This window comes from Lissotriton vulgaris, chromosome 9, assembly GCF_964263255.1.
Source record: "Lissotriton vulgaris chromosome 9, aLisVul1.2, whole genome shotgun sequence".
Taxonomy (NCBI): domain Eukaryota; kingdom Metazoa; phylum Chordata; class Amphibia; order Caudata; family Salamandridae; genus Lissotriton; species Lissotriton vulgaris.
Genome location: NC_141697.1, coordinates 901,973,244 through 901,999,829, shown reverse-complemented (window position 1 = coordinate 901,999,829; position 26,586 = coordinate 901,973,244). Strand labels below are relative to the sequence as shown.

General features: G+C 47.2%; 1 protein-coding gene across 1 annotated transcript in view; it reads right to left on the bottom strand.

Moving 5' to 3' along the window:
* ZNF541 (zinc finger protein 541) overlaps positions 1–26,586 on the bottom strand; it is a 1,260,340-nt gene that overhangs the window by 1,150,230 nt on the left and 83,524 nt on the right. The window contains exon 2 of the mRNA XM_086938682.1: positions 13,989–14,232. Within this exon, the coding sequence (XP_086794808.1) occupies positions 13,989–14,232 (244 nt within the window). The remainder of the gene's footprint in view (positions 1–13,988; positions 14,233–26,586) is intronic.

Below are 26,586 nucleotides of genomic sequence, written 5' to 3'. Positions count from 1 at the left end.
CGGGAGTATCAGGTATATGAAATGCGTTACTTACCTGTAACTGCAGTTATCCAGTATTGGTATCTTTCATAGATTCACATGCCTGAATCATTCCCCGTCGTCGGGGTGGGAGTCCCCGGTATATAAAATAGTAATGTCCTAAAGACATATATATATATACTAATAGGCCAGAGGCCTCACATTAGTAACCTATCTGAGTCCTTTTGTAAAAAGGACCAAACTTTGGCCAGGAGCCAATCAGCTACTACCACCCTCTAGAACCTTCCTGGAAGGAGTCCTAGTCCCTCAGATGTTCGTAAGCACCGTCCTAAGTAGTACCTATTGAGAGAACCAAGGTGAGCCCTTCCAGGGGAGGCGGGTGGTTGCATGTGAATCTATGAAAGATACCAATACTGGATAACTGCAGTTACAGGTAAGTAACGCATTTCTTATCCAGTATTATGGGTATCTTTCATAGATTCACATGCCTGAATCAGAGTAGCGAGTAGTATGCAGCACATTTCGCATAATATAGTATGTAAGACACCTGATAATAACTTATCAATAGTGCAACAAAAGAAACTGCAAACAGTAGCAAGATAAGAAATGTGCAATCAGTGAAATTGGAAAGGTGGGATGAGAGGAAGAAGGCTCACCTCTAATGGAATAGATGACGGAGCACTGCCTGTCCCACTGCTGCATCCTTCATAAGTTCAGAATCCAAGCAGTAGTGCTTGGTGAACGTATGTGGTGTTTTCCATGTCGCCGCTCTGCAAATGTCGACAATGGGCACCCCAGAAAAGAGCGCCATGGAGGTGGAAACCGCTCTAGTGGGATGAGCTCGAACCTTGGCTGGCAGAGGATGACCCGCTTGTTGGTGGTAGAAGGCGATAGCTGCAGAGATCCATCTTGAAATGCTCTGCTTTGTCAATGGTAGGCCCTTCCTGGGCCTGCTGAAAGCAATAAATAGTTTGTTGGATTTGCGAAATTGTTCTGTTCTATGAAGGTAGAATTTTAGACATCTCTTCAGATCTAAGGAATGTAGAGATCTTTCTGCTGTAGAGGATGGATTAGAGAAGAAAGATCTCAGGACAATAGGTTCGTTCAGATGAAAAGCAGACGGAACCTTTGGTATGAATTTGGGGTTAGTCCGTAGAATGACTCCGTCCTGTTTGAACTGAAGGAACGGGTCCTGAATACAGAAAGCCTGTAGCTCGCTTACCCTCCTTACTGATGTGAGAGCCAGCAAGAGAGCTGTTTTCCATGACAAGTATTTGAGATCCGCTTTGTGTATCGGCTCAAAGGGGTGCTTTATCAACTGCGCCAGGACAAGATTGAGCTGCCATGTAGGTGGTAAAGGTCTCACTGGAGGATAAGTCCTGAATAAGCCTTTTAGAAACTGCTTGATCAGTCTATTGGACCATAGAGAAGCACCAGACGAAGAGCGTCTGAATCAAGATATGGCTGCCAGGTGGACTTTGATTGAGGCGTGTGCCAGTCCCGAGTTGGCTAGGTGAAGCAGGTAGGGCAGCAGTTGTGCCGGAGATGACGAGAACAGGTGCAGTTTGTTAGCTTTACACCATAAACAGAATCTCTTCCACTTAAGGGAATATGTCTTATTGGTACTGTCAGCCCGGGCCCGGGCTAGGACAACCTTGCAGTCCTGAGGGATATCTAAGTCCTGGAACTCTCTGAACTCAGGAGCCAAGCCGATAATCTGAGAGATGTCAGATCTGGATGCTGGACTTGCCCCTGGTTCATGGTGAGGAGATGCGGGTAAGGTCTGAAAGGAATCGGAGGCTCCAGCGATAGAAGGTGGAGTTCTGTAAACCAGTGTTGGCGTGGCCACGCTGGGGCTACCAGGATCAACGTGCAATGCTCCGCTTTCAGTTTCCGAAGGACCCTGGGGATCAGGGGAAATGGTGGAAAAGCGTAGGCAAAGACGTTGCACCATGTCATCGAAAATGCATCCCCGAGAGACCCTTTCTGTGGAAGCCAGCTTGCGTAATGTTGGCATTTTGCGTTGATCTTTGTCGCAAACAGATTCAGGTGAGGTCTGCCCCATCTGGAGAACACTGCGTTGAGGGCATGTTGGTCGAGCTCCCACTTGTGGCAGATGGAGCGTTGCCTGCTTAGAGAGTCCGCCAGGGTGTTGTCTGCTCCTGGGACATACTCCGCCCTCAGCGAGATGTTGTGTTGGAGTAGCCACTTCCAAATTCGCTGTGATTCTTGAGACAATGTCATGGATCGAGTTCCCCCTTGCTTGTTTAAGTAGTGCATTGTGGTGGTGTTGTCCGTCCTCACAAGCACTGGGGAGTTCCTGATTCTGGGCAGGAAAGCTCGAAGAGCCAGGTATACTGCCCTCAGTTCTAACAGATTGATGTGGAGCAGTTTCTCTGCTGGCAACCACTGACCATGTATCTGAAGTTCCTGCAGGAACGCACCCCATCCTTCCAACGATGCATCTGTTGTTATCACGTGTGGGGAGACCGGAAGCAGTAATGGAAGGCCTTGGTTCAGGTTTTTTATTTGAAGCCACCAGTGTAGGGCGTTCACCATGAACGGGGTGATTCTGAGTCGATCGGCGAAGGATCCCGTACTTTGAATCCACTGGGCTGATAGTGCCTCCTGTCAGGGACGCATACGAAGGCGGCAGTGTGGAATCAGGAGGATGTTGGAGGACATCATTCCTAGCAGTGACTTGAAAAGTCGCACCTCGATGGTCTTTTTGAGCTGAATGTGTGCTGCCAGCGACCTCAGTTTGGCCTGATGTTCCTGAGATGGAAAGGCCTTCTCTTGATGTGTGTCCAGAATTGCTCACAGGAAAGTGAGGCGTTGAGAGGGCTGTAGTACTGACTTTTCCTGATTGAGTGTAAGTCCTAGACTCTCGAAGAGCTGAAGACAGGCGTTGGAAGACCTGTTCACACCTTCTAGAGTAGGAGACTTGATGAGCCAGTCGTCCAGGTAGGGGAATACCTGGTGATGCTGTTGGCGAAGGTAGGCTGCCACTGGAGATAGGCATTTTGTAAAAATGCGTGGCGCCGACTTTAGGCCGAAAGGCAACACTCTGAACTGGTAATGTCTGCCCGCCACAGTGAACCTTAAGAACTGGCGGTGACTTTTGTGGATGAGTATGTGGAAATAGGCATCCTGGAGGTCTAAGGACACCATGAAATCCCTGGAATTGAGGAGTTGTAACACCTCTTGAATGGATACCATCCGGAAGGATTGTTTTTTGAGGTATGTGTTGAGGTTCCTTAGATCCCGTATAGGTCTCCATTTCTTCTCCTTTTTCCGTATCACGAAGAACCGTGAGTAGAATCCTTTCCCCCTCTGACCTCTGGGAACTCTCTCTACAGCTCCTTTTTGAAGCATTAGTGAGAGTTCCGCTTGAAGAAGATGAAGATTCTTGTGTGGCATGGGACATGGAGGGTTCGAAGAAGGAGTGTCCACAAACTCCAGAGTATGCCCGAACCGAACCAGTTGGAGAACCCAACGATCCGTAGTTATTTTTTGCCAATTGTGGAGGAAGTTGGAAATTTTTCCAACCAACTACGTAAAATGGAGAAGAAGCGGAGGTCTGTTTGAGAAAGAAGCCACTGTCTTCTGGGGGGATCTTTCTTTCGCCACATCAATAATCTCCGAGGCGGACCGCTCTCCTTCAAGGAGGATTTTCTTGACTTCTTCTTTCTGCTCCTCTGGCAGAGAGCCTAGGTATGGTGCTATATCTGCTCACATCTGGCGATTGTAGCGTCCCAGGAGCGCAAGCGAGTTTGCTGCTCTGACGTTAATGGCCGACATCGAGGAGAACCTCTTCCCGATGTTATCGAGTTTACGGCCTTCCTTGTCCGGAGGCGCAGTCAGTGCGGCAGCCGGATTGTTGGATTTCCGCTGCGCGGCCTGTGTGATCACAGAGTCCGGGTTAGTATGGCCTGTAAGACATGCCGGTGCCTTGTCCGGGCCTTGTATTTCTTATCAAGTCTGGCCAGCACTGGAAGTAGAGATGAGGGGTTTTGCATTATCTTTAATCCCTGGTCGCAGATGTGTTCAATAATCGGGATTGACCGGACCGTCTTTTTGAATGGCTCCTTAAAGTCGTATAAGAAGCAGTCCTGAGGTTGTGTGGTCATTTCTATTTTGAACCTCGCTGCTGCACGTTCTATAATATTGTGAAACCCCCCCATGTCCTCTGGAGGGGAGTCCGCCTTTGCCTGGTCTGGGGAAGCTGGATGTGAGATGACGTATTCGTCCCACTCATCCTCTTGTATTTCTCCTTCTTCTTGTTGACCCTCCTCTTCCTCTTCCACTGCTTCCTCTTCGTCCGAAGATTGCTGCGGAGGCAGAGACACAGGATCTGGGGTAATCACCAGTGGAGGTGGTTTATGGCGAGGAGGAGGGGCAGATGATACAGCTTGAGGTGGCACCACTGGAGGTGGCGGAGCAGGTGGGAACCGCTGTTTGTAGTCCGCTATAAGGAACTGGCGGTCCGTGACAATTGAAGCCGGGAGGCTCACCATAGGCTGTGAAGGAGGAAGCGAATGATATTCCTCTTGATAAGGAATGTCTTCCTGATCCATGTCTTCGTTGTCCGAACTCTCATGTACCTTAACAAGTAGTTGTGATGGGCTTGTTGCCACTGGGAACATGGCTCCATCATCATAGTCCTCAGTCTCCAGTAGATTGGCCGGCGGCAGTGGTTGGACTCTGCTAGGAGACGTCGCTTCTGGCATCAGCGTATGCGTTGACATTTTGAAGTGTGTATAAATACACTTTATCTTGGGAGAGCCTTCCGTTGACGGGCCCGTTGACGGGGTGGTCGTCGACGGTGAGAAACTGACGGCCACCGCAGACTTCTCTGTTGTTTTCTCCGACGACGATGTCGTAGACAGTATCGGCGTAGACGGTGTTTTCTGTCGTCGGTACTGTCGTCGACGGTTTCGTCGATTGTCTTGTCGTCGACGGCTTCGTCGACGCTGGTGTCGACGGCTTCGTCGATGCTGGTGTCGACGTCGATGGCTTCGTCGTCGATGGCGTCGACGTCGAAGGGACTTTCGTCGACGACTAAGGCTTCGGCTTCGTTGACGAAGGAGCTGTCGACGACGAGGCGTCGTCGACGGTCTTTTGACAGGAATAACAGATGGTATAGACCTACCAGACGACGACGAAGTGGAAGTAGATGTCGTCAAGGCGGTGAAGGCAGACGCTGTCGACGCAGAGATGGTGACTGTCGACGCTGTCACGGGCATGGCAGAAGACACTAGCATAGGCTTTTTGAATGTAGTTTCCTGAAGAGAAGTCTTTACTGCCATGGTCTTCCGACAGCCCTCTGAAGACTTAGGCGTCTTCTTTTGAGGAGGCATATTAGACGGACCTGGAGAAGTCTGTCTCGGCCTTTTAGAAGAGGAGTGTGAACTCCTAAAGGAACACTCGCTCTCACCTGAGGAGACTGCTTGATCCTTGTCCTTCAGTCTCTGAAGCCACAGAAGCAGGCGTCCCTCTCTGTCTTTAAGAGTCTTGACAGAGAAAGTGCGACAGACCTTACAGTCCTTGGCAGAATGGTCAGGGTAGAGACAGTAGAGGCAGTCTTCATGTTTGTCATCTACATGCAGTCTCAGCTTCTTACACGAGGCGCAAGGTCTAAAAAGCCCTTTTTTAGGAGTGGTAGACATAGTAGACTCTAGCCCTCCTTCACAAGAGTAAACAGCAAGAGAAAAATATGGATAAAATCCAGAAAAAACAGAAACCTGAGCAGAGCTCAGTGGAGACTCCCTTAGCACGATGTGCAGTAGAATATCTGAGGGACTAGGGCTCCTTCCAGGAAGGTTCTAGAGGGTGGTAGTAGCTGATTGGCTCCTGGCCAAAGTTTGGTCCTTTTTACAAAAGGACTCAGATAGGTTACTAATGTGAGGCCTCTGGCCTATTAGTATATATATATATGTCTTTAGGACATTACTATTTTATATACCGGGGACTCCCACCCCGACGACGGGGAATGATTCAGGGATGTGAATCTATGAAAGATACCCATAATACTGGATAACATCAGATGAGAAAGCGAAGTCTATGTTCTTGCCGCCACAGAAGACCCCATCACATGAGCCAGAGTCAGCAGTGTCCATACCCGATTGAATCACCTGCCGGGCCGCAGCCTGAGAATCTGAAAGGACCTCCAAGAAATTATTCCGATCTTCCTCAGGCAACTTCGGAGCTAGCTGCATGACTGAATCCATCAAAGCATGGATATACCTTTCAATAAGACAGGTTGCATTACTGGATTTAAGAGCCATACTTGCAGAAGAGAATACCTTCTTTGCCGCATGCTCCTTTTTTTTCAGAATCCCTATCACCAAGAATGGCAGAAAAAGAACCAGAAGACTGCTTCAAACAAGAAGCCTGGACAACTAAACTTTCCGGTGTAGGATGTGAAGACAAAACAAACAGATCCTCAGGAGCAGGCCTGTACCTTCTAGAGATGGAACGAGAAACTGCAGGAGCAGACAAAGGCTTTTGCCACACCTCCATTATTGGTTCTGTCAAAGCCTCAGTAAAGGGAAGCAACGGTTCAGAAGCTGAAGAAGCTGTATTAAGAACCTCTGTAAGGATATTAGATTTCACTTCAGCCAAGGGGAGATGCAGACCAAGCAAATCAGCTGCCTTTCTTATGACCACATGATAAGGAGCAAAGTCTTGCACACCCAGCCTTAGCAGATGGGAGATACTACTCAGGAGAAGTATCCAAGCCAATGACCTCATGTAGACATTCAAACTCATCCATAGACTCAACAATCTCTCCTTCCTGATCCCGTGCATATTCCTCCTACTCAAGGAGCCTTGGCGCTGGTGAAGACATCAACTACATCGATGGAGGAGCTTCAGCTTGAAATCTTGACATCGATCAAACTCGAGGCGGCGCAGACTCAACAGCCGAAGGAGTCCGAGGAGCCGGAGTAGAGGACCTCGGCGCCGGGAAATGCCAAGCTGGAGTCGACAGCAAGAATGGCATAAAGGGTACTTGAGGATAGATGCGAAGAACACCCAAGTTAAAAGGCCAAAGGACCCATGGGGCCCTAAGGCGCACCGGATGGAGCAGAGGCCCTGGCAAACATGCCAAAATCGCATTACGAAAATGCGAAGAGTCTGACCCAGGAGCAGGAAAAGCAGGATATGGATCCGTACCTTCCTGAAGTGGAATTACCTGAGGTCGAACTGGAGGCTGCAAAGCCGGGAACGGCGCCCGCACAGGTGAAGCCACCCGGCCTGGTGACGACTCCCTAGGTGTTGGAGACATCGGAGGAGCCGGAGAGCCTTCATGCAGCTAAAGAGCCTTCAGAAGCTGGCGACCCCGAAACCGGAGATGGAACCGGCGTCACCCGAGGAGATGGATAAACTAAGTCCTTTCTTCGAAGCCGTACAGCCGGAGGCCTCGACGCCCTGGCCTTCGAAGAACGGTGCCGAGAACCATGCCTCCTCTTAGACTTCTTATACTTTCTTGACTTTGACGTATGGGAAGATGATGACTTCGCCCTTTTTCGACCCCTCTTCTCCATTTTGGTTTTGGACATAAACAGCTTGGCTTCACGCTCTTTAATGGCCTTAGGATTCATTTTCTTGCAGCTTCGGCATTCTTCGACATCGTGATCCGACGATGAGCACCAGAGGCAGTCTTCATGCGGGTCTGTAATCGACATATGCCGACCACACTCTCTGCAGGGTTTAAACCCAGCCTTCCTGGAAGTAGCCATCAGAAATGAACAAGGATACAAAGTTTTCTTCAAATAATATGGAGAGCCCATAGAAAAACCATTACGCGGCGACTGCGCGGAAAAAAGGGAACGGACGTCAGAACGCCAACGAGGTCCTCTTATGGCTCCGATGACATCATACGGTGTCGCGAGCGGAGCTGTGCTATTGTGACGTCCTCGTCGACGTGGGAGAGCTAGGAAAGAATTTCTCCGCTGAATTCTGGCGCAGGAGTATTCACTAGGTGAGGAATGCACAGGCAGAAGTTTCCATCAGACTGCAACTTAATGCAAGACTTGGACCTCGATGATGACCTGTCGTGGAAATGTCCTCAGAAGCAGGAAAGGGTCAGTGCCCTCAACTTCAAGAGGGTCTTTCGGTGTTTGGCCACAAACAGATTGATTTTGCATTCCCGGGTCATCTCTGGGTTCATACAGCGCACTCTTCACAGGACTAAGGGGCATATGTATCAAATACTGTATTTGTGATTCTCAAATAGTGATTTTTCGAGAATCACAAAATGCGATGTATGTAGGATTTGCTAAAAATGTTGAGAATTCTACATATCTCTTATTTGCGATTTGCAAATAAGAAATTCCTTCCCATTCATTCCTAGGTTCTAGGAGGCCCATTGGAATGAATTAGAAGACATTCTCAATTTGCGCTTCGCAATTAGAGAATCGCAAATTTAGAATGCAATTTCAAGGGTGCCAGGGTGTCAAAAGGACACCCTGGTGCACCCCTGAAATATGTATATGAGCACATTCGGCACACATACATGCCCTACTTGAACTTGTAGTTGGTGGCAATTTGCGATTTCTTAAATGCATTTGCAAAATAGGGAATCGCAAATTTTGTGATTCTTTATTTTGGGAGGGCCTTTTGGGATGATACATCCCAAAATGCTATTTCCTGTTTGCAGACGGGCCGATTCTGAGAATATGCCAGTTAGAGTCATGTGCCAAAGCCAAACACCAGAGTTAGACATCAGTTTGTGACAGAACCTACAATCTTTAAACCTGTAGTTTTAAAAGGGGATATAGCCCTTGAAACCTGAAAAAATATTTTTGGGAAGAAAAAAACGTCTTAAAATAAAAGGAAAAAGCTGGCAGTGAGCTCCAGAGTCGAAGGCGCAGAAAAAATGGACATGACATTAGCCCGCAGAAGTGGCGCATATATGCAGCTCCAGTTGTCACTTCTGGGGCAAAACAAAGCTGGAGCTGAGCAGCACAACACTACCTACCGTTGTGTGGGAGCAATTCTGTTTGATCTTCTGGAACCATTCTGGCACCTAGGGATATTCTAAAATTGAGTAATCTATACTTCGAATTATGCATCACAAGGCGAAATCACTGAGCTGGGAAAGTCTTTAGAAAACATTCTTGCCAGTTGCTTCCCTGCATCTAAAGGTGTCACTAACCGCAGGATGAGAGCACTGCCATAAGCTAGTGGTGCTATTGCCACCCCCAAACTCAAGCTACCACACCTTATTTAAATTCAGGGGTACCGGAGGATTTCAGACTTCAAAGTCTCATCTAGCTCCACTCTCAGAAACCATTGACCCAGCGGTCGGTCTACTGCTGGACCACTGAGTCACAGTGGCAGTCGTCCTGTCTTATGTAATCCTGGCGACCCAGTCAGCAAAACAAATTATAGCCTCAAGCACTTGGAGAAAAAACTCCCAGTGCCTCAGAGCCATTGATTTTGTTTCCCAGAAACAGACTCCCGGTTTGGGAGTGTCATTTAAACAAACAAGCATTGGAAATACAATAGGTCTCGCACCATTAGAGTTAGTGCTTTTAGAATTGTTTATGGTTTTTTTTTGTAAATGTTTAGCATTTTTGTTTCCTGTAGCCAATGCTAAAGAATTACAAATAAAAAAAGCCATAAACATTTCTTAAAGCTGTAACTGAAATGGTCTGAGACCTATTGCACTGGGTGAGGGGTTGAGGGTGAGTGAGGGTGAGGGGTTGAGGGTGAGTGAGGGTGAGGGGTTGAGTGTGAGTGAGGGTGAGGGGTTGAGGGTGAGTGAGGGTGAGGGAGGGTGAGGGTGAGTGAGGGTGAGGGTGAGTGAGGGTGAGGGGTTGAGGGTGAGGGGTTGAGGGTGAGTGAGGGTGAGGGGTTGAGGGTGAGTGAGGGTGAGGGTGAGTGAGGGTGAGTGAGGGTGAGGGGGTGAGGGTGAGTGAGGGTGAGTGGGGGTGAGTGAGGGTGAGTGAGGGTGAGGGGTTGAGGGGTTGAGGGTGAGTGAGAGTGAGGGTGAGTGAGGGGTTGAGGGTGAGGGGTTGAGGGTGAGGGGTTGAGGGTGAGGGGTTGAGGGGTTGAGGGTGAGTGAGGGTGAGGGGTTGAGGGTGAGTGAGGGTGAGTGAGGGTGAGGGTGAGGGGTTGAGGGTGAGGGGTTGAGGGTGAGTGAGGGTGAGGGGTTGAGGGTGAGTGAGGGTGAGGGTGAGTGAGGGTGAGGGTGAGTGAGGGTGAGGGGTTGAGGGTGAGGGGTTGAGGGTGAGTGGTTGATGGTGAGTGAGGGAGAGGGGTTGAGGGTGAGGGGTTGAGGGTGAGTGAGGGTGAGGGGTTGAGGGTGAGGGAGGGTAAGGGGTTGAGGGTGAGTGAGGGTGAGGGGTTGAGGGTGAGTGAGGGTGAGGGGTTGAGGGTGAGTGAGGGTGAGGGGTTGAGGGTGAGTGAGGGTGAGGGGTTGAGGGTGAGGGTGAGTGAGGGTGAGTGAGGGTGAGGGGTTGAGGGTGAGTGAGGGTGAGGGGTTGAGGGTGAGTGAGGGTGAGGGTGAGTGAGGGTGAGTGAGGGTGAGGGGGTGAGGGTGAGTGAGGATGAATGAGGGTGAGTGAGGGTGAGGGGTTGAGGGTGAGTGAGGGTGAGTGAGGGGTTGAGGGTGAGGGGTTGAGGGTGAGGGGTTGAGGGGTTGAGGGTGAGTGAGGGTGAGGGGTTGAGGGTGAGTGAGGGTGAGTGAGGGTGAGGGTGAGGGGTTGAGGGTGAGTGAGGGTGAGGGGTTGAGGGTGAGTGAGGGTGAGGGTGAGTGAGGGTGAGGGTGAGGGAGGGTGAGGGTGAGGGGTTGAGGGTGAGGGGTTGAGGGGTTGAGGGTGAGGGGTTGAGGGTGAGTGAGGGTGAGGGTGAGGGGTTGAGGGTGAGTGAGGGTGAGGGTGAGTGAGGGTGAGTGGGGGTGAGGGTGAGTGAGGGAGGGTGAGGGGTTGAGGGGGAGGGGTCGAGGGGGAGGGGTCGAGGGTGAGTGAGGGTGAGGGGTTGAGGGTGAGGGGTTGAGGGTGAGGGGTTGAGGGTGAGTGAGGGTGAGGGGTTGAGGGTGAGTGAGGGTGAGGGGTTGAGGGTGAGTGAGGATGAGTGAGAGTGAGGGTGAGTGAGGGGTTGAGGGTGAGGGGTTGAGGGTGAGTGAGGGTGAGGTGTTGAGGGTGAGTGAGGGTGAGGGGTTGAGGGTGTGTGTGTGACAGTAACTTGTGTGTGTGAGGGCAGTGTGTGTCAATGCAACGGGGCTCATGTTATCGACCTCAGAAGCATTAAAAGTGTGTGTCTTGGAACGTCTGAGGGCAGCTCGTGTTACAAGCTTGCTTTGAAGATGGTCATGCAGTGCTGGGAGTGGAGCAGATGGTCCTGTTTATGACCTGCAGAGTGCGTGTGAAGTGGGCGCGGATGAAGTGACTGGTGGGTGAGGGGTGTGCAGCCTGGTGTGCTGAAGCCTGGCAGCAGAGGCGGCGCGCGCCAGCAGAGGCGGCGCCTGCACACAAATTGGGTAGGGGGAGGGGGAGGGGGGGGGGGGGGTGTTGTAAAGCAAACGGGTGACACTGCATCAGGGTCGGAATGGCCTTATGGGAAAGCACTCAGTGCTTGATGAGCAGCATGACTGATCAGGACGAGGGGCGATTTTTTTTTTAGCTGGTGGTGTGCTTGTTAAATGGCCAAATAGGCTGGGTTTGTAACGCCGATTTCCATGATGTTACTACAAAAATGCTCGCAGCAAACACACATACACAGTCTCCCACACCTTACAAGAAACCCATACAGCGTGTCTTTACACGTTCAAAAGTGGCCAGATAGGCAAACATTGGTCACTTTTTTCGCAAATGGAGGAAACTTTAATTGTGGTTTCCGAACACTTTTTTGTTCCTGAGTCCGACCCTGGACTACATGCCTTCCATCTCACGGTACCGTACAGTCTAAATTGAGTAATATATTCGTGTAAGGCACGGATTGATGCAAGATGTACTGGCTGTGAGTCTGTTAACAACGCACGAGCTGCCCCTACTGCTGCGCATCTTAACACCAACATCTCTAATAACACCGAGGCATCGATCGAAGCCTGGCAGCAGAGGCGGCGCGCGCCAGCAGAGGCGGCGCCTGCACACAAATTGGGTAGGGGGAGGGGGAGGGGGAGGGGGGGGGGGGTGTTGTAAAGCAAACGGGTGACACTGCATCAGGGTCGGAATGGCCTTATGGGAAAGCACTCAGTGCTTGATGAGCAGCATGACTGATCAGGACGAGGGGCGATTTTTTTTTTAGCTGGTGGTGTGCTTGTTAAATGGCCAAATAGGCTGGGTTTGTAACGCCGATTTCCATGATGTTACTACAAAAATGCTCGTAGCAAACACACATACACAGTCTCCCACACCTTACAAAATACCCATACAGCGTGTCTTTACACGTTCAAAAGTGGCCAGATAGGCAAACATTGGTCATTTTTTTCGCAAATGGAGGAAACTTTAATTGTGGTTTCCGAACACTTTTTTGTTCCTGAGTCCGACCCTGGACTACATGCCTTCCATCTCACGGTACCGTACAGTCTAAATTGAGTAATATATTCGTGTAAGGCACGGATTGATGCAAGATGTACTGGCTGTGAGCCTGTTAACAACGCACGAGCTGCCCCTACTGCTGCGCATCTTAACACCAACATCTCTAATAACACTGAGGCATCGATCTTGAAACAGCAGGTGCCGCTGTAACGTACGGTGTACATTATACATCATGCTGTCAGACTTGCTCCTACGAGCAGCCAAGCAGATCAAGGTCCGCAGCTTGAACGCAGAGTCCGAGTTGGAAAAGACAAGCTCACACAAGACGTGTCAGAAGGCGAAGCTTGGCGCAGGACTGCAGTGTCCACTCCGGGATCCACCGCAGAGCTGTGGCGCGTGCTGTAGTGTCACGTGTGCAAACAGTGGTGGTCCTAAAGCCCTGTAATCAGGGCCGAGCTCCACTCCACGCCTGGATCAGGTCATGGTAGATGGGAGCGTGTGGATTTTTTCAAGTCATCAATTGTGTGCCGAAGGCCTCCATTGTAGATGCCCCGTTTAACAAATCTTTCATCGGACTTACACATTTTACTGGAAGCGTGACATTACAAAAACAAGTTGTCGTTTAAGCACGGCGGGCAGGGGAGGGGGCGGAGACGGCAGGCAGGCAGGGGAGGAGAGTAGGAGGAGGAGGGGGGAGGAGAGTAGGGGAGGCACGGCCTAGCGGCAGGCAGGCAGGGGAGGAGAGGAGGAGGGGGGAGGAGAGTAGGGGAGGCACGGCCTAGCGGCCGTGCAATCAAGTAGTGAGGGGGCGGAGCTGGGGGAGGCTGTGAGAGAGAGTAGGCGGCTAGGGGCATGTGCACGCGGATTTAAGCTCAATGCGCATGCGCATTGAGCTTAAATTTCTCGTGCACTGCAAGGAATCGCCACGATTCCTTGCAGTGTGGATAAAGAGCGGATAAGTGCCAATACTCTCGCCTTGCTCGATGCGCATGCGCATCGACAGGCGAGACCTAAAAATGAATGCCAATCAGGCAATCATGGTACCTACGTGGCATTCAGCTCGGATATCTTTTCATCCACTGCATTGGCAGATGCACTGAGGAAATTGGGATTGCAGCCAAGAAGGCAGGGAACTTCAAAAGGGGTGAAATTTCATTTGCCAGAGGGGTGGAGGCCAGAACGTCCACCTACCTGGCAAGCAGCCCACTCGCCACACTATAATTTAAATCTTCATGCCTGAAATCATCAAAGGATCAAAATGTTTTGCAATGAATGACCATCTGTGTAAACTATGTTTTAGGGTCCTAGCTGAATCATGTACTGTTAACAAAGGTTTTCTTTTTACAATACACAAACATGTGTTGCCACTCTTTCGGGGTGAGGTGAAATCAGATCAGTTAAGAGTAAGTGAGCTGAAACAGAAAAGTATGTTTTATCTGTTTATAAAACGCTTCCAAGTAAATTTGTAAATGTTAATTAAAATGGTGAAAAGCCAGAATGATTCATCACCCTAATACTTACAGGTGGTCCTGACGTTTGAATGCCTTGGTGCATATTTTGCAAACATGCTTGCGTTCCTGGCTGTGGGTCACATAATGCTTACTGAGGGAACTCGCACTACTGAACGTCTTGCCGCACAGACTGCATTCCTGGAGAGAACTCTGAGGGGATCCTCGGTGCCGCCTTCCTCTCCTTGTGGTGTCTAAGTTGGGGTTTCCCACTAGGTCCTGTTCACCAAAGGGTATGGATGCTACAAGTTCCAGTTCTGAAACAATTGAACACTACATTTAAAGTTGATGTTAAAAAAGGAACTGCGTAAGACATTGACACAAGTACTGCAAAACAGCGTTCAGCTTCCTATGCTTTCATTTTGACAGCTATCAAGATCAATAAATCCTAATCTTACTATTGATGCAAGAACCAATTAGTTTCTTATGATTATAATGGAAATAAATCACAGACTTTCTGCCCTTATTTATGGTTGCATTGTTGGTGCTGACTTGTCAGACTAAACGGTACTGCTAAAACCAAATAAGCAAGATTGTAATCTAAGCATACAACTTTAAAAATGTGTTGACAAATCATTATGAAATTTTCCAAGCTCTTAATAAGTACTGTTTATACAGTGTAAGAGGGCAGAGCAGAGGCACCCTAAACCCCAGGCACTTGAGGGGTGGGAGGTACTCAGCGGGGCCCACCCCCAGGGGCCAAAAAGTAAAATTTTATTTTTAAATTCAGGCCATGGTACTGTGGTAATCCTGTAGGATCCAGAGTTGCCCTCTTGTGAGGTACCATAGTATTCCCAGGGGAGCTACTGCTCAAGCTTCATTCCTATGGTAATGTGGCATCGTGCAAACTTCATGGTACCGATTTGCCATGGGTTTGAAACTTGGGTGTGGGTACCACCTACGTACCACGGTAGCCTAAAAATGTTTACAAAAAAGGCAAAGAAAATGTGGGTTTGTGTCCACAATAGGTGGAGCTCACAAGGCCTGCGCCTAACCTCACATTACACATGGCTGAAGGCTGTGCGCAGTGGGGAATTGGGCGCATGCAGCAGGGTAAGGGAGCAGGGCCGGGCCTGGGGCCAGGCCTTGCGGCCAAACCCCGCTGCACAGGGCACAGGTAAAAAGACAAAGTGACCTTATAGTTAAATGTGGTAATAAGATCTTAACCTATATTTATTTTAAAACTGAAATTTCCTGCAAAGAGCAAAGGTTAAAGGAATGTTACAGTCTAGTGTGGTAATAAGATCTTAGCTTACGTTAAGAAAAACTGCAATTCACTGAAAAACAAACAAAGTTTAAAGTGACATTATAGTTAGGTACTGAACTGATATACAACTAACATTAAAAAAAAACCAAATCACTGCAATTCACAAGTTGTAGCTTACTGAGCTAACTATAACTTGCACCTCACATATTACATCACTCATGACAGGTTACATTGAATCATTGATGACATCACTGATGCCATCTCAAATGACATCATTGATGATATAACTGATAACATCCAGTCATTGTGACAGCATCCTATAGGGCACTGAGCTTCAAACTGGGGGGGCGGGCCCCCCTAAGCAGGCCTCAAGTGCTCCTGGGAGGGCGGGTATGGGGAGGGGTGCCTGGCCAAAAGAAGCATTATCTTGATAACACTGCTTTGGTTGATTATAACCTAGCTGGTAGTATGTGTCAAAAGGGAAGGGACTCCAAATATTCTCCAAAACCCACCACTCCACTTCTAATAATCACACTGTGCTGTGGATACTTGTACACGTTAGTAAGCCACGGCTGACCAGAATAGTATGTATGGCAATCAAGCATTTGATTGCATTTTTAAAATGGTAACAAAACTTAGCTACAATGTGTAAATAAGTCTAGACATATTTAAACAATGCCAATTTAATGTAATAATTGTGAAACATTCAGAGGGAGCCTGATGATTTTTTCACGGGGGAGAGGGGGTGGAGGTGGAGGTGGCATTAAAAAGTTTGAAGTCCACTTCTGTACGATTCTTGGACTTGAAGTAACTCACCACGCTACAACTGTGGCCAATTTTCTATTCACCATAATAGGATTACTTTCTTAAAGACTTCACATGACATGAAATTGACAGATATCAAGCAAGCCTTTGCATTCATTTATGTTGGTCTCATCCGCAGACAACAGTTCGCTATCTGTTATTGAAGATCTATTACGTACAACACCAACACTTAGAGTGGGATTTGGTTCAACCCACTGCTTACCATTAGTTCACTTTCTTGGCAATGCCATTTGCCTGCTACTTATTTCATGGCTTACCTTCCTTTACTTGTCCCTCGCTTGGAGCTCAGCTTTTGACCACCGTTTTAATTGGATTACTAGTATCCTTCCACAGCTCACATCAAGGAACAATCATGGGAGTGCATGTGCTTTCTTGCTTGTTCTCTCATGTGCTCCTTTCTCCTGTCTCAGTGCCACCCCCTGCCCTGTCAGTATTGCTTTTTATTTCTCTCTCTAAGGTTGTCTGCAAAAGGTATATTTTTTCATGGGTATTTCTAAAGTGCAGACTTTAAGGATTATTTTTGTTTTATCTCCTGCTTTCTAAATATTTAATGAAAGCAAAATCCGGGGCATACAAAGTTTCATTCATGGTGCTGGTAGAGGGGCCGGCTGCTTCACTAAATCAACTGGCAGTAGAGACGGGAGGTGTCCTTAGCATGACTGGAAATTAAATGAAAAGGGGGCTCAAAAAATCCACTGCAGAATACTAAATAGCTGGAGCAATTGTTTCAGTTCAGAGTCCTGTGTAAAGTATATCAGGCCTTGGCAAGCACTTTCCTTACATTTTGACTCTTCCGTATTCTTTTAAATTATGTTCAGAGTGTCCAGAGTGAACAGTATAAATAAATCATGCCATGCTACATAGATAAGATTATTTTTCTTCCAGGTTTTTTATTTATTTTCTTTAAAAACACTAATTTATAAATCAGCATTGGCAAAGTAAGACCTATTGACTTTGCCAATGTTTTTTTTCTTTCTTTCTATGTTTTATCAGCTTTGCCTCTACATGATAAACAGCAATGAGATGGGCTCTTAAAAGTTCAATATGTATGAAGTTAAGGCAGTTAAGAATCAGCAAAGTATTCTGCAACACAAACAACAAAATTAAGGGAATGAGCTCCCATCGGAATCGGCATTCCTCCATTTGCCAAGGAAGGGATGGAAGATCAGAGAATGGAGGAGAGAGGTGAATTTAAAGTACAGAGATGATAGGTGTATACATGAGTTGCTATCATTTTCAGGTAAGAATAGCAGCTTTTATATTATGGGTGGGCATGGAGCTAGTATTTGATATGATATGATATAGTTTTATAGAGCGCTCGAATGCCGAGGCGTCTTGGCACTTAAAGGTGAGATAGGGGATCATAGTAGCTATAACTGATTTGAAGGAGGTGGAAACAGTCGTGTTTTTAATGCCTTCCTGAAAAGAAGCCTATTAGACATTAATCTCATAGAAATGGACAGTTGATTCCACAATTTGGTCGCACAGTGTGACAGACCTCTGCCCCCATCTGGGCTTACGAATCTTGGTAATACATATAAAACCTGTATATCTCTAGAGAAGGGTTTTTGAAGGCCAGGGAATGTAGGCGCTCAGCTACGTTACACAACTTGTGGCTTCGAAAATCTATTAGGATGTTGCTACTGGGAGAGGGAATACGCCCTAAAACCCCTAAAAAATGTAAGGGAAGAGGTACCCAGACTTACACAATGTAGATCCAAGTCCAGGCACACATAGGAGTAAATGAACAGTATGTAAAGTCTCTACACAATTTGTGAACAATCAAATCAATGATCAATGACTAATGAAGAGAATGTTGCTTAGTCTTTAATTCCGTATTCAATCCGACCAAAACAAAACCAGCCGACACCTGTTTTGTCACATGTGGAAATAGTTCAGCGACTTCCTGAGGGCTGGGAAAGATACAAAGGATATATATGATACATTCTACAGGAGCAAATGGAAAGTGTATTCATTCATATTTCAGTGAAAACATTGGTACCAGTGGAAACCCTATTCACCGAAAGCTGGTGCGAGAAGTTAAAATTCCAAAAAATTTACATTCAATATAGCATGTGTGAATTTTGGGAAACACAGTCCCTTGAAAGTGACAAGGTTCGTAGTGCCTGTGTAATGACGTGCAAACACAAATATCCAACATATTAACACCTGATGTTTGCAAGTCCTCAGTATTATGGCAAAATTCAACAAGACAGATAGTGCTAATTACATAATGGTAAAATTAAGAACTTTCCTAAAAAAAAGTGGTGTTGATTCATTTTTTAAAATACAACCTGATAGACAAACAGAGATAGCCCTGTACCTGAAAGAAGACGATTAAGGTCTTTGTAATCTATGGAGTTGTAGAAGAAAAATAGTAAAGAGAAAAACGTGGGAGAGATAAAGTGGGGAAGAAAAAGGGGAATTATAAGCATCTGGGTTTCCAAAACTTTACAGAAATAAGGGGAAATCAAAAACAAGAGGACGCTTACCGCGCTGCTGGTAATAATTCCAACCCGGCTGGGCTATATTGTAAAGTAGATCGGTACTACTTTATTATATAGTCCAGCCGGGTTGGAATTATCACCGGCAGCGCAGCGCAGTAAGCACCCTCCTTGTTTTTTGATTTCACCTTATTTCGGTAAAGTTTTGGAAACCTAGATGCTTTTTTCTTCCCCACTTTATCTATCCCACGTTTTTGTAAAACCTGCTATAATCCTTGCAAACATTGCAATGTTATCTCTGTTAGCCTTATTAATCTCTTGGAAATATTAGGAAGCAGTTCTGGTCTATCGATCAATCTATCTAGGCTGAAATTTTTCTTTACATGATTTATACTTGTATTTATTGTTTAAATCTTATATTTCGTATACCAAAAAACTGCACCTTTTAAGAGGTTGACATGTATGCATTTGCCACTGAAAAGAAACCATTTGCCACACCCACTGGTCAACCCACTGTAGTTTGGTAAATTACACTACACACATTCCTGAGATAGTCACTATAGCATACAACCGTAGACCCATCATTGAACGTCCACACCTCATAAGTGTCCTTGGTACATAGAAGTGGTCAATAGCACTATAATTCCATTTTATAGCAAGTGCACATGTCCAGATATCCACTGGTAAGCTATGGTCAACAGAAGCTTTGGCTTTTCTGACAGAAATTTTAGAACAGGTTTTGGCTTTAACCCGTTGACCGCAGCGGGAATTCCGCTGCGGTGCGGGTGATTTATAACTGGGCGTGGTCAGGACGGCCTCCGGCCGTCCTCCGCACAAGCCCACCGTGACGTCGGACGGCCTACAAAATACGGGGACGTGGCCAAGATGGCGGAGTGAGCGGACGTGTCTTCACTGTGTTCTGCTCCTGCCGGGCCCAAATCATTGCTTACAGCACACCCGGACGCTGAATTACCTGCTGAGATCCAGGGTCCTGTCCGGCAGACGTGGCGGAGAGTGCAGAGCAGCGTTGCCCGCCCGCAAGGGGCCTTTCTGGGGGCTTCCTGCACGGCCCACAGCTCGGGCACCACGATCAGGGAGACAGATCATGCTGCTGAGTCTACTGGGGCGCACCGGAACTGGGGCTAAGCTGTGCGGCCCCATCGGTGAATAGCACAGGTTTCACCTCGCCTCGTGCACTGCTGGGGGGCCGGTGGGCTGCTGTCAGGGTCTAGCTCTGGAATTTGTGAGGCGCCAAGGCACAGCGCGACATTGAGGAGGCGCCCGGTCCTGGACCCTGACGAGGCAGCGCCCAGCAGAAACTACACAATACTGCAGGCCTGCTGAGGGTGACGTCCTGGACCTGCAGCAGTGGTGTGCGCTCATTGGGGCAATGAGGAGACAGGCAAGTGACCCGGGCGGCCCCCATTCTGTTTCCCTGTGCCCGCAGCAGTTGGGGGGCCCCGCCTCGCCGTCTCCCCACTGGCAGCCTGCTCCTGGCATAAGTGAGGCCTAGTTGAGGCCTACCAAGTGATACAGCGCTCCTGCTCCCTGATGTGGCCACTAGTGCTTGATCGATCCCCTGCTTATTTCTTGGGTACTGGCCAGTAGTGAGTCTGAGTTGCACTGCCCACCCAGTTGAGAAGCAGGGCCATCGCGGGAGTGCCATTCTCCCACAGCATAGAAGAGCTACGGAATCCTGGCCTGGGCTGATTGATTGGTACTCCTGTGAGTGAGACGACCCGGGATATGGAGAGGAGCTTCCTCTCCTTGTGGTGTCTAAGTTGGGGTTTCCCACTAGGTCCTGTTCACCAAAGGGTATGGATGCTACAAGTTCCAGTTCTGAAACAATTGAACACTACATTTAAAGTTGATGTTAAAAAAGGAACTGCGTAAGACATTGACACAAGTACTGCAAAACAGCGTTCAGCTTCCTATGCTTTCATTTTGACAGCTATCAAGATCAATAAATCCTAATCTTACTATTGATGCAAGAACCAATTAGTTTCTTATGATTATAATGGAAATAAATCACAGACTTTCTGCCCTTATTTATGGTTGCATTGTTGGTGCTGACTTGTCAGACTAAACGGTACTGCTAAAACCAAATAAGCAAGATTGTAATCTAAGCATACAACTTTAAAAATGTGTTGACAAATCATTATGAAATTTTCCAAGCTCTTAATAAGTACTGTTTATACAGTGTAAGAGGGCAGAGCAGAGGCACCCTAAACCCCAGGCACTTGAGGGGTGGGAGGTACTCAGCGGGGCCCACCCCCAGGGGCCAAAAAGTAAAATTTTATTTTTAAATTCAGGCCATGGTACTGTGGTAATCCTGTAGGATCCAGAGTTGCCCTCTTGTGAGGTACCATAGTATTCCCAGGGGAGCTACTGCTCAAGCTTCATTCCTATGGTAATGTGGCATCGTGCAAACTTCATGGTACCGATTTGCCATGGGTTTGAAACTTGGGTGTGGGTACCACCTACGTACCACGGTAGCCTAAAAATGTTTACAAAAAAGGCAAAGAAAATGTGGGTTTGTGTCCACAATAGGTGGAGCTCACAAGGCCTGCGCCTAACCTCACATTACACATGGCTGAAGGCTGTGCGCAGTGGGGAATTGGGCGCATGCAGCAGGGTAAGGGAGCAGGGCCGGGCCTGGGGCCAGGCCTTGCGGCCAAACCCCGCTGCACAGGGCACAGGTAAAAAGACAAAGTGACCTTATAGTTAAATGTGGTAATAAGATCTTAACCTATATTTATTTTAAAACTGAAATTTCCTGCAAAGAGCAAAGGTTAAAGGAATGTTACAGTCTAGTGTGGTAATAAGATCTTAGCTTACGTTAAGAAAAACTGCAATTCACTGAAAAACAAACAAAGTTTAAAGTGACATTATAGTTAGGTACTGAACTGATATACAACTAACATTAAAAAAAAACCAAATCACTGCAATTCACAAGTTGTAGCTTACTGAGCTAACTATAACTTGCACCTCACATATTACATCACTCATGACAGGTTACATTGAATCATTGATGACATCACTGATGCCATCTCAAATGACATCATTGATGATATAACTGATAACATCCAGTCATTGTGACAGCATCCTATAGGGCACTGAGCTTCAAACTGGGGGGGCGGGCCCCCCTAAGCAGGCCTCAAGTGCTCCTGGGAGGGCGGGTATGGGGAGGGGTGCCTGGCCAAAAGAAGCATTATCTTGATAACACTGCTTTGGTTGATTATAACCTAGCTGGTAGTATGTGTCAAAAGGGAAGGGACTCCAAATATTCTCCAAAACCCACCACTCCACTTCTAATAATCACACTGTGCTGTGGATACTTGTACACGTTAGTAAGCCACGGCTGACCAGAATAGTATGTATGGCAATCAAGCATTTGATTGCATTTTTAAAATGGTAACAAAACTTAGCTACAATGTGTAAATAAGTCTAGACATATTTAAACAATGCCAATTTAATGTAATAATTGTGAAACATTCAGAGGGAGCCTGATGATTTTTTCACGGGGGAGAGGGGGTGGAGGTGGAGGTGGCATTAAAAAGTTTGAAGTCCACTTCTGTACGATTCTTGGACTTGAAGTAACTCACCACGCTACAACTGTGGCCAATTTTCTATTCACCATAATAGGATTACTTTCTTAAAGACTTCACATGACATGAAATTGACAGATATCAAGCAAGCCTTTGCATTCATTTATGTTGGTCTCATCCGCAGACAACAGTTCGCTATCTGTTATTGAAGATCTATTACGTACAACACCAACACTTAGAGTGGGATTTGGTTCAACCCACTGCTTACCATTAGTTCACTTTCTTGGCAATGCCATTTGCCTGCTACTTATTTCATGGCTTACCTTCCTTTACTTGTCCCTCGCTTGGAGCTCAGCTTTTGACCACCGTTTTAATTGGATTACTAGTATCCTTCCACAGCTCACATCAAGGAACAATCATGGGAGTGCATGTGCTTTCTTGCTTGTTCTCTCATGTGCTCCTTTCTCCTGTCTCAGTGCCACCCCCTGCCCTGTCAGTATTGCTTTTTATTTCTCTCTCTAAGGTTGTCTGCAAAAGGTATATTTTTTCATGGGTATTTCTAAAGTGCAGACTTTAAGGATTATTTTTGTTTTATCTCCTGCTTTCTAAATATTTAATGAAAGCAAAATCCGGGGCATACAAAGTTTCATTCATGGTGCTGGTAGAGGGGCCGGCTGCTTCACTAAATCAACTGGCAGTAGAGACGGGAGGTGTCCTTAGCATGACTGGAAATTAAATGAAAAGGGGGCTCAAAAAATCCACTGCAGAATACTAAATAGCTGGAGCAATTGTTTCAGTTCAGAGTCCTGTGTAAAGTATATCAGGCCTTGGCAAGCACTTTCCTTACATTTTGACTCTTCCGTATTCTTTTAAATTATGTTCAGAGTGTCCAGAGTGAACAGTATAAATAAATCATGCCATGCTACATAGATAAGATTATTTTTCTTCCAGGTTTTTTATTTATTTTCTTTAAAAACACTAATTTATAAATCAGCATTGGCAAAGTAAGACCTATTGACTTTGCCAATGTTTTTTTTCTTTCTTTCTATGTTTTATCAGCTTTGCCTCTACATGATAAACAGCAATGAGATGGGCTCTTAAAAGTTCAATATGTATGAAGTTAAGGCAGTTAAGAATCAGCAAAGTATTCTGCAACACAAACAACAAAATTAAGGGAATGAGCTCCCATCGGAATCGGCATTCCTCCATTTGCCTAGGAAGGGATGGAAGATCAGAGAATGGAGGAGAGAGGTGAATTTAAAGTACAGAGATGATAGGTGTATACATGAGTTGCTATCATTTTCAGGTAAGAATAGCAGCTTTTATATTATGGGTGGGCATGGAGCTAGTATTTGATATGATATGATATAGTTTTATAGAGCGCTCGAATGCCGAGGCGTCTTGGCACTTAAAGGTGAGATAGGGGATCATAGTAGCTATAACTGATTTGAAGGAGGTGGAAACAGTCGTGTTTTTAATGCCTTCCTGAAAAGAAGCCTATTAGACATTAATCTCATAGAAATGGACAGTTGATTCCACAATTTGGTCGCACAGTGTGACAGACCTCTGCCCCCATCTGGGCTTACGAATCTTGGTAATACATATAAAACCTGTATATCTCTAGAGAAGGGTTTTTGAAGGCCAGGGAATGTAGGCGCTCAGCTACGTTACACAACTTGTGGCTTCGAAAATCTATTAGGATGTTGCTACTGGGAGAGGGAATACGCCCTAAAACCCCTAAAAAATGTAAGGGAAGAGGTACCCAGACTTACACAATGTAGATCCAAGTCCAGGCACACATAGGAGTAAATGAACAGTATGTAAAGTCTCTACACAATTTGTGAACAATCAAATCAATGATCAATGACTAATGAAGAGAATGTTGCTTAGTCTTTAATTCCGTATTCAATCCGACCAAAACAAAACCAGCCGACACCTGTTTTGTCACATGTGGAAATAGTTCAGCGACTTCCTGAGGGCTGGGAAAGATACAAAGGATATATATGATACATTCTACAGGAGCAAATGGAAAGTGTATTCATTCATATTTCAGTGAAAACATTGGTACCAGTGGAAACCCTATTCACCGAAAGCTGGTGCGAGAAGTTAAAATTCCAAAAAATTTACATTCAATATAGCATGTGTGAATTTTGGGAAACACAGTCCCTTGAAAGTGACAAGGTTCGTAGTGCCTGTGTAATGACGTGCAAACACAAATATCCAACATATTAACACCTGATGTTTGCAAGTCCTCAGTATTATGGCAAAATTCAACAAGACAGATAGTGCTAATTACATAATGGTAAAATTAAGAACTTTCCTAAAAAAAAGTGGTGTTGATTCATTTTTTAAAATACAACCTGATAGACAAACAGAGATAGCCCTGTACCTGAAAGAAGACGATTAAGGTCTTTGTAATCTATGGAGTTGTAGAAGAAAAATAGTAAAGAGAAAAACGTGGGAGAGATAAAGTGGGGAAGAAAAAGGGGAATTATAAGCATCTGGGTTTCCAAAACTTTACAGAAATAAGGGGAAATCAAAAACAAGAGGACGCTTACCGCGCTGCTGGTAATAATTCCAACCCGGCTGGGCTATATTGTAAAGTAGATCGGTACTACTTTATTATATAGTCCAGCCGGGTTGGAATTATCACCGGCAGCGCAGCGCAGTAAGCACCCTCCTTGTTTTTTGATTTCACCTTATTTCGGTAAAGTTTTGGAAACCTAGATGCTTTTTTCTTCCCCACTTTATCTATCCCACGTTTTTGTAAAACCTGCTATAATCCTTGCAAACATTGCAATGTTATCTCTGTTAGCCTTATTAATCTCTTGGAAATATTAGGAAGCAGTTCTGGTCTATCGATCAATCTATCTAGGCTGAAATTTTTCTTTACATGATTTATACTTGTATTTATTGTTTAAATCTTATATTTCGTATACCAAAAAACTGCACCTTTTAAGAGGTTGACATGTATGCATTTGCCACTGAAAAGAAACCATTTGCCACACCCACTGGTCAACCCACTGTAGTTTGGTAAATTACACTACACACATTCCTGAGATAGTCACTATAGCATACAACCGTAGACCCATCATTGAACGTCCACACCTCATAAGTGTCCTTGGTACATAGAAGTGGTCAATAGCACTATAATTCCATTTTATAGCAAGTGCACATGTCCAGATATCCACTGGTAAGCTATGGTCAACAGAAGCTTTGGCTTTTCTGACAGAAATTTTAGAACAGGTTTTGGCTTTAACCCGTTGACCGCAGCGGGAATTCCGCTGCGGTGCGGGTGATTTATAACTGGGCGTGGTCAGGACGGCCTCCGGCCGTCCTCCGCACAAGCCCACCGTGACGTCGGACGGCCTACAAAATACGGGGACGTGGCCAAGATGGCGGAGTGAGCGGACGTGTCTTCACTGTGTTCTGCTCCTGCCGGGCCCAAATCATTGCTTACAGCACACCCGGACGCTGAATTACCTGCTGAGATCCAGGGTCCTGTCCGGCAGACGTGGCGGAGAGTGCAGAGCAGCGTTGCCCGCCCGCAAGGGGCCTTTCTGGGGGCTTCCTGCACGGCCCACAGCTCGGGCACCACGATCAGGGAGACAGATCATGCTGCTGAGTCTACTGGGGCGCACCGGAACTGGGGCTAAGCTGTGCGGCCCCATCGGTGAATAGCACAGGTTTCACCTCGCCTCGTGCACTGCTGGGGGGCCGGTGGGCTGCTGTCAGGGTCTAGCTCTGGAATTTGTGAGGCGCCAAGGCACAGCGCGACATTGAGGAGGCGCCCGGTCCTGGACCCTGACGAGGCAGCGCCCAGCAGAAACTACACAATACTGCAGGCCTGCTGAGGGTGACGTCCTGGACCTGCAGCAGTGGTGTGCGCTCATTGGGGCAATGAGGAGACAGGCAAGTGACCCGGGCGGCCCCCATTCTGTTTCCCTGTGCCCGCAGCAGTTGGGGGGCCCCGCCTCGCCGTCTCCCCACTGGCAGCCTGCTCCTGGCATAAGTGAGGCCTAGTTGAGGCCTACCAAGTGATACAGCGCTCCTGCTCCCTGATGTGGCCACTAGTGCTTGATCGATCCCCTGCTTATTTCTTGGGTACTGGCCAGTAGTGAGTCTGAGTTGCACTGCCCACCCAGTTGAGAAGCAGGGCCATCGCGGGAGTGCCATTCTCCCACAGCATAGAAGAGCTACGGAATCCTGGCCTGGGCTGATTGATTGGTACTCCTGTGAGTGAGACGACCCGGGATATGGAGAGGAGCTCGTCACAGATACTTGGCGATTGTTGTGACAGGTGCACAGTCTTCTGTTACCATTATCTGGAGGCTTTATTCCGATCTCAGGCTCGGCTGCCTATCTCGCTCGCTATTCGCTGGTCCAGCGATGGCTGGTTCCAAAGGAAGAAAGGACAGGTCGGTGCGGGATCTCCTGCTGAAGGCAGCTGGAGACGCATCGGGCCCTGGTGTGGCATCAGTGGGAGACAGTCCGGACAGTGCCGTCACCAGGGAGTTTCTGGAGTCTCTCTTTGCCTCTAAGAGGGAGGACATCCTGGCCATCAAGACAGACCTGCAGGCAGATCTC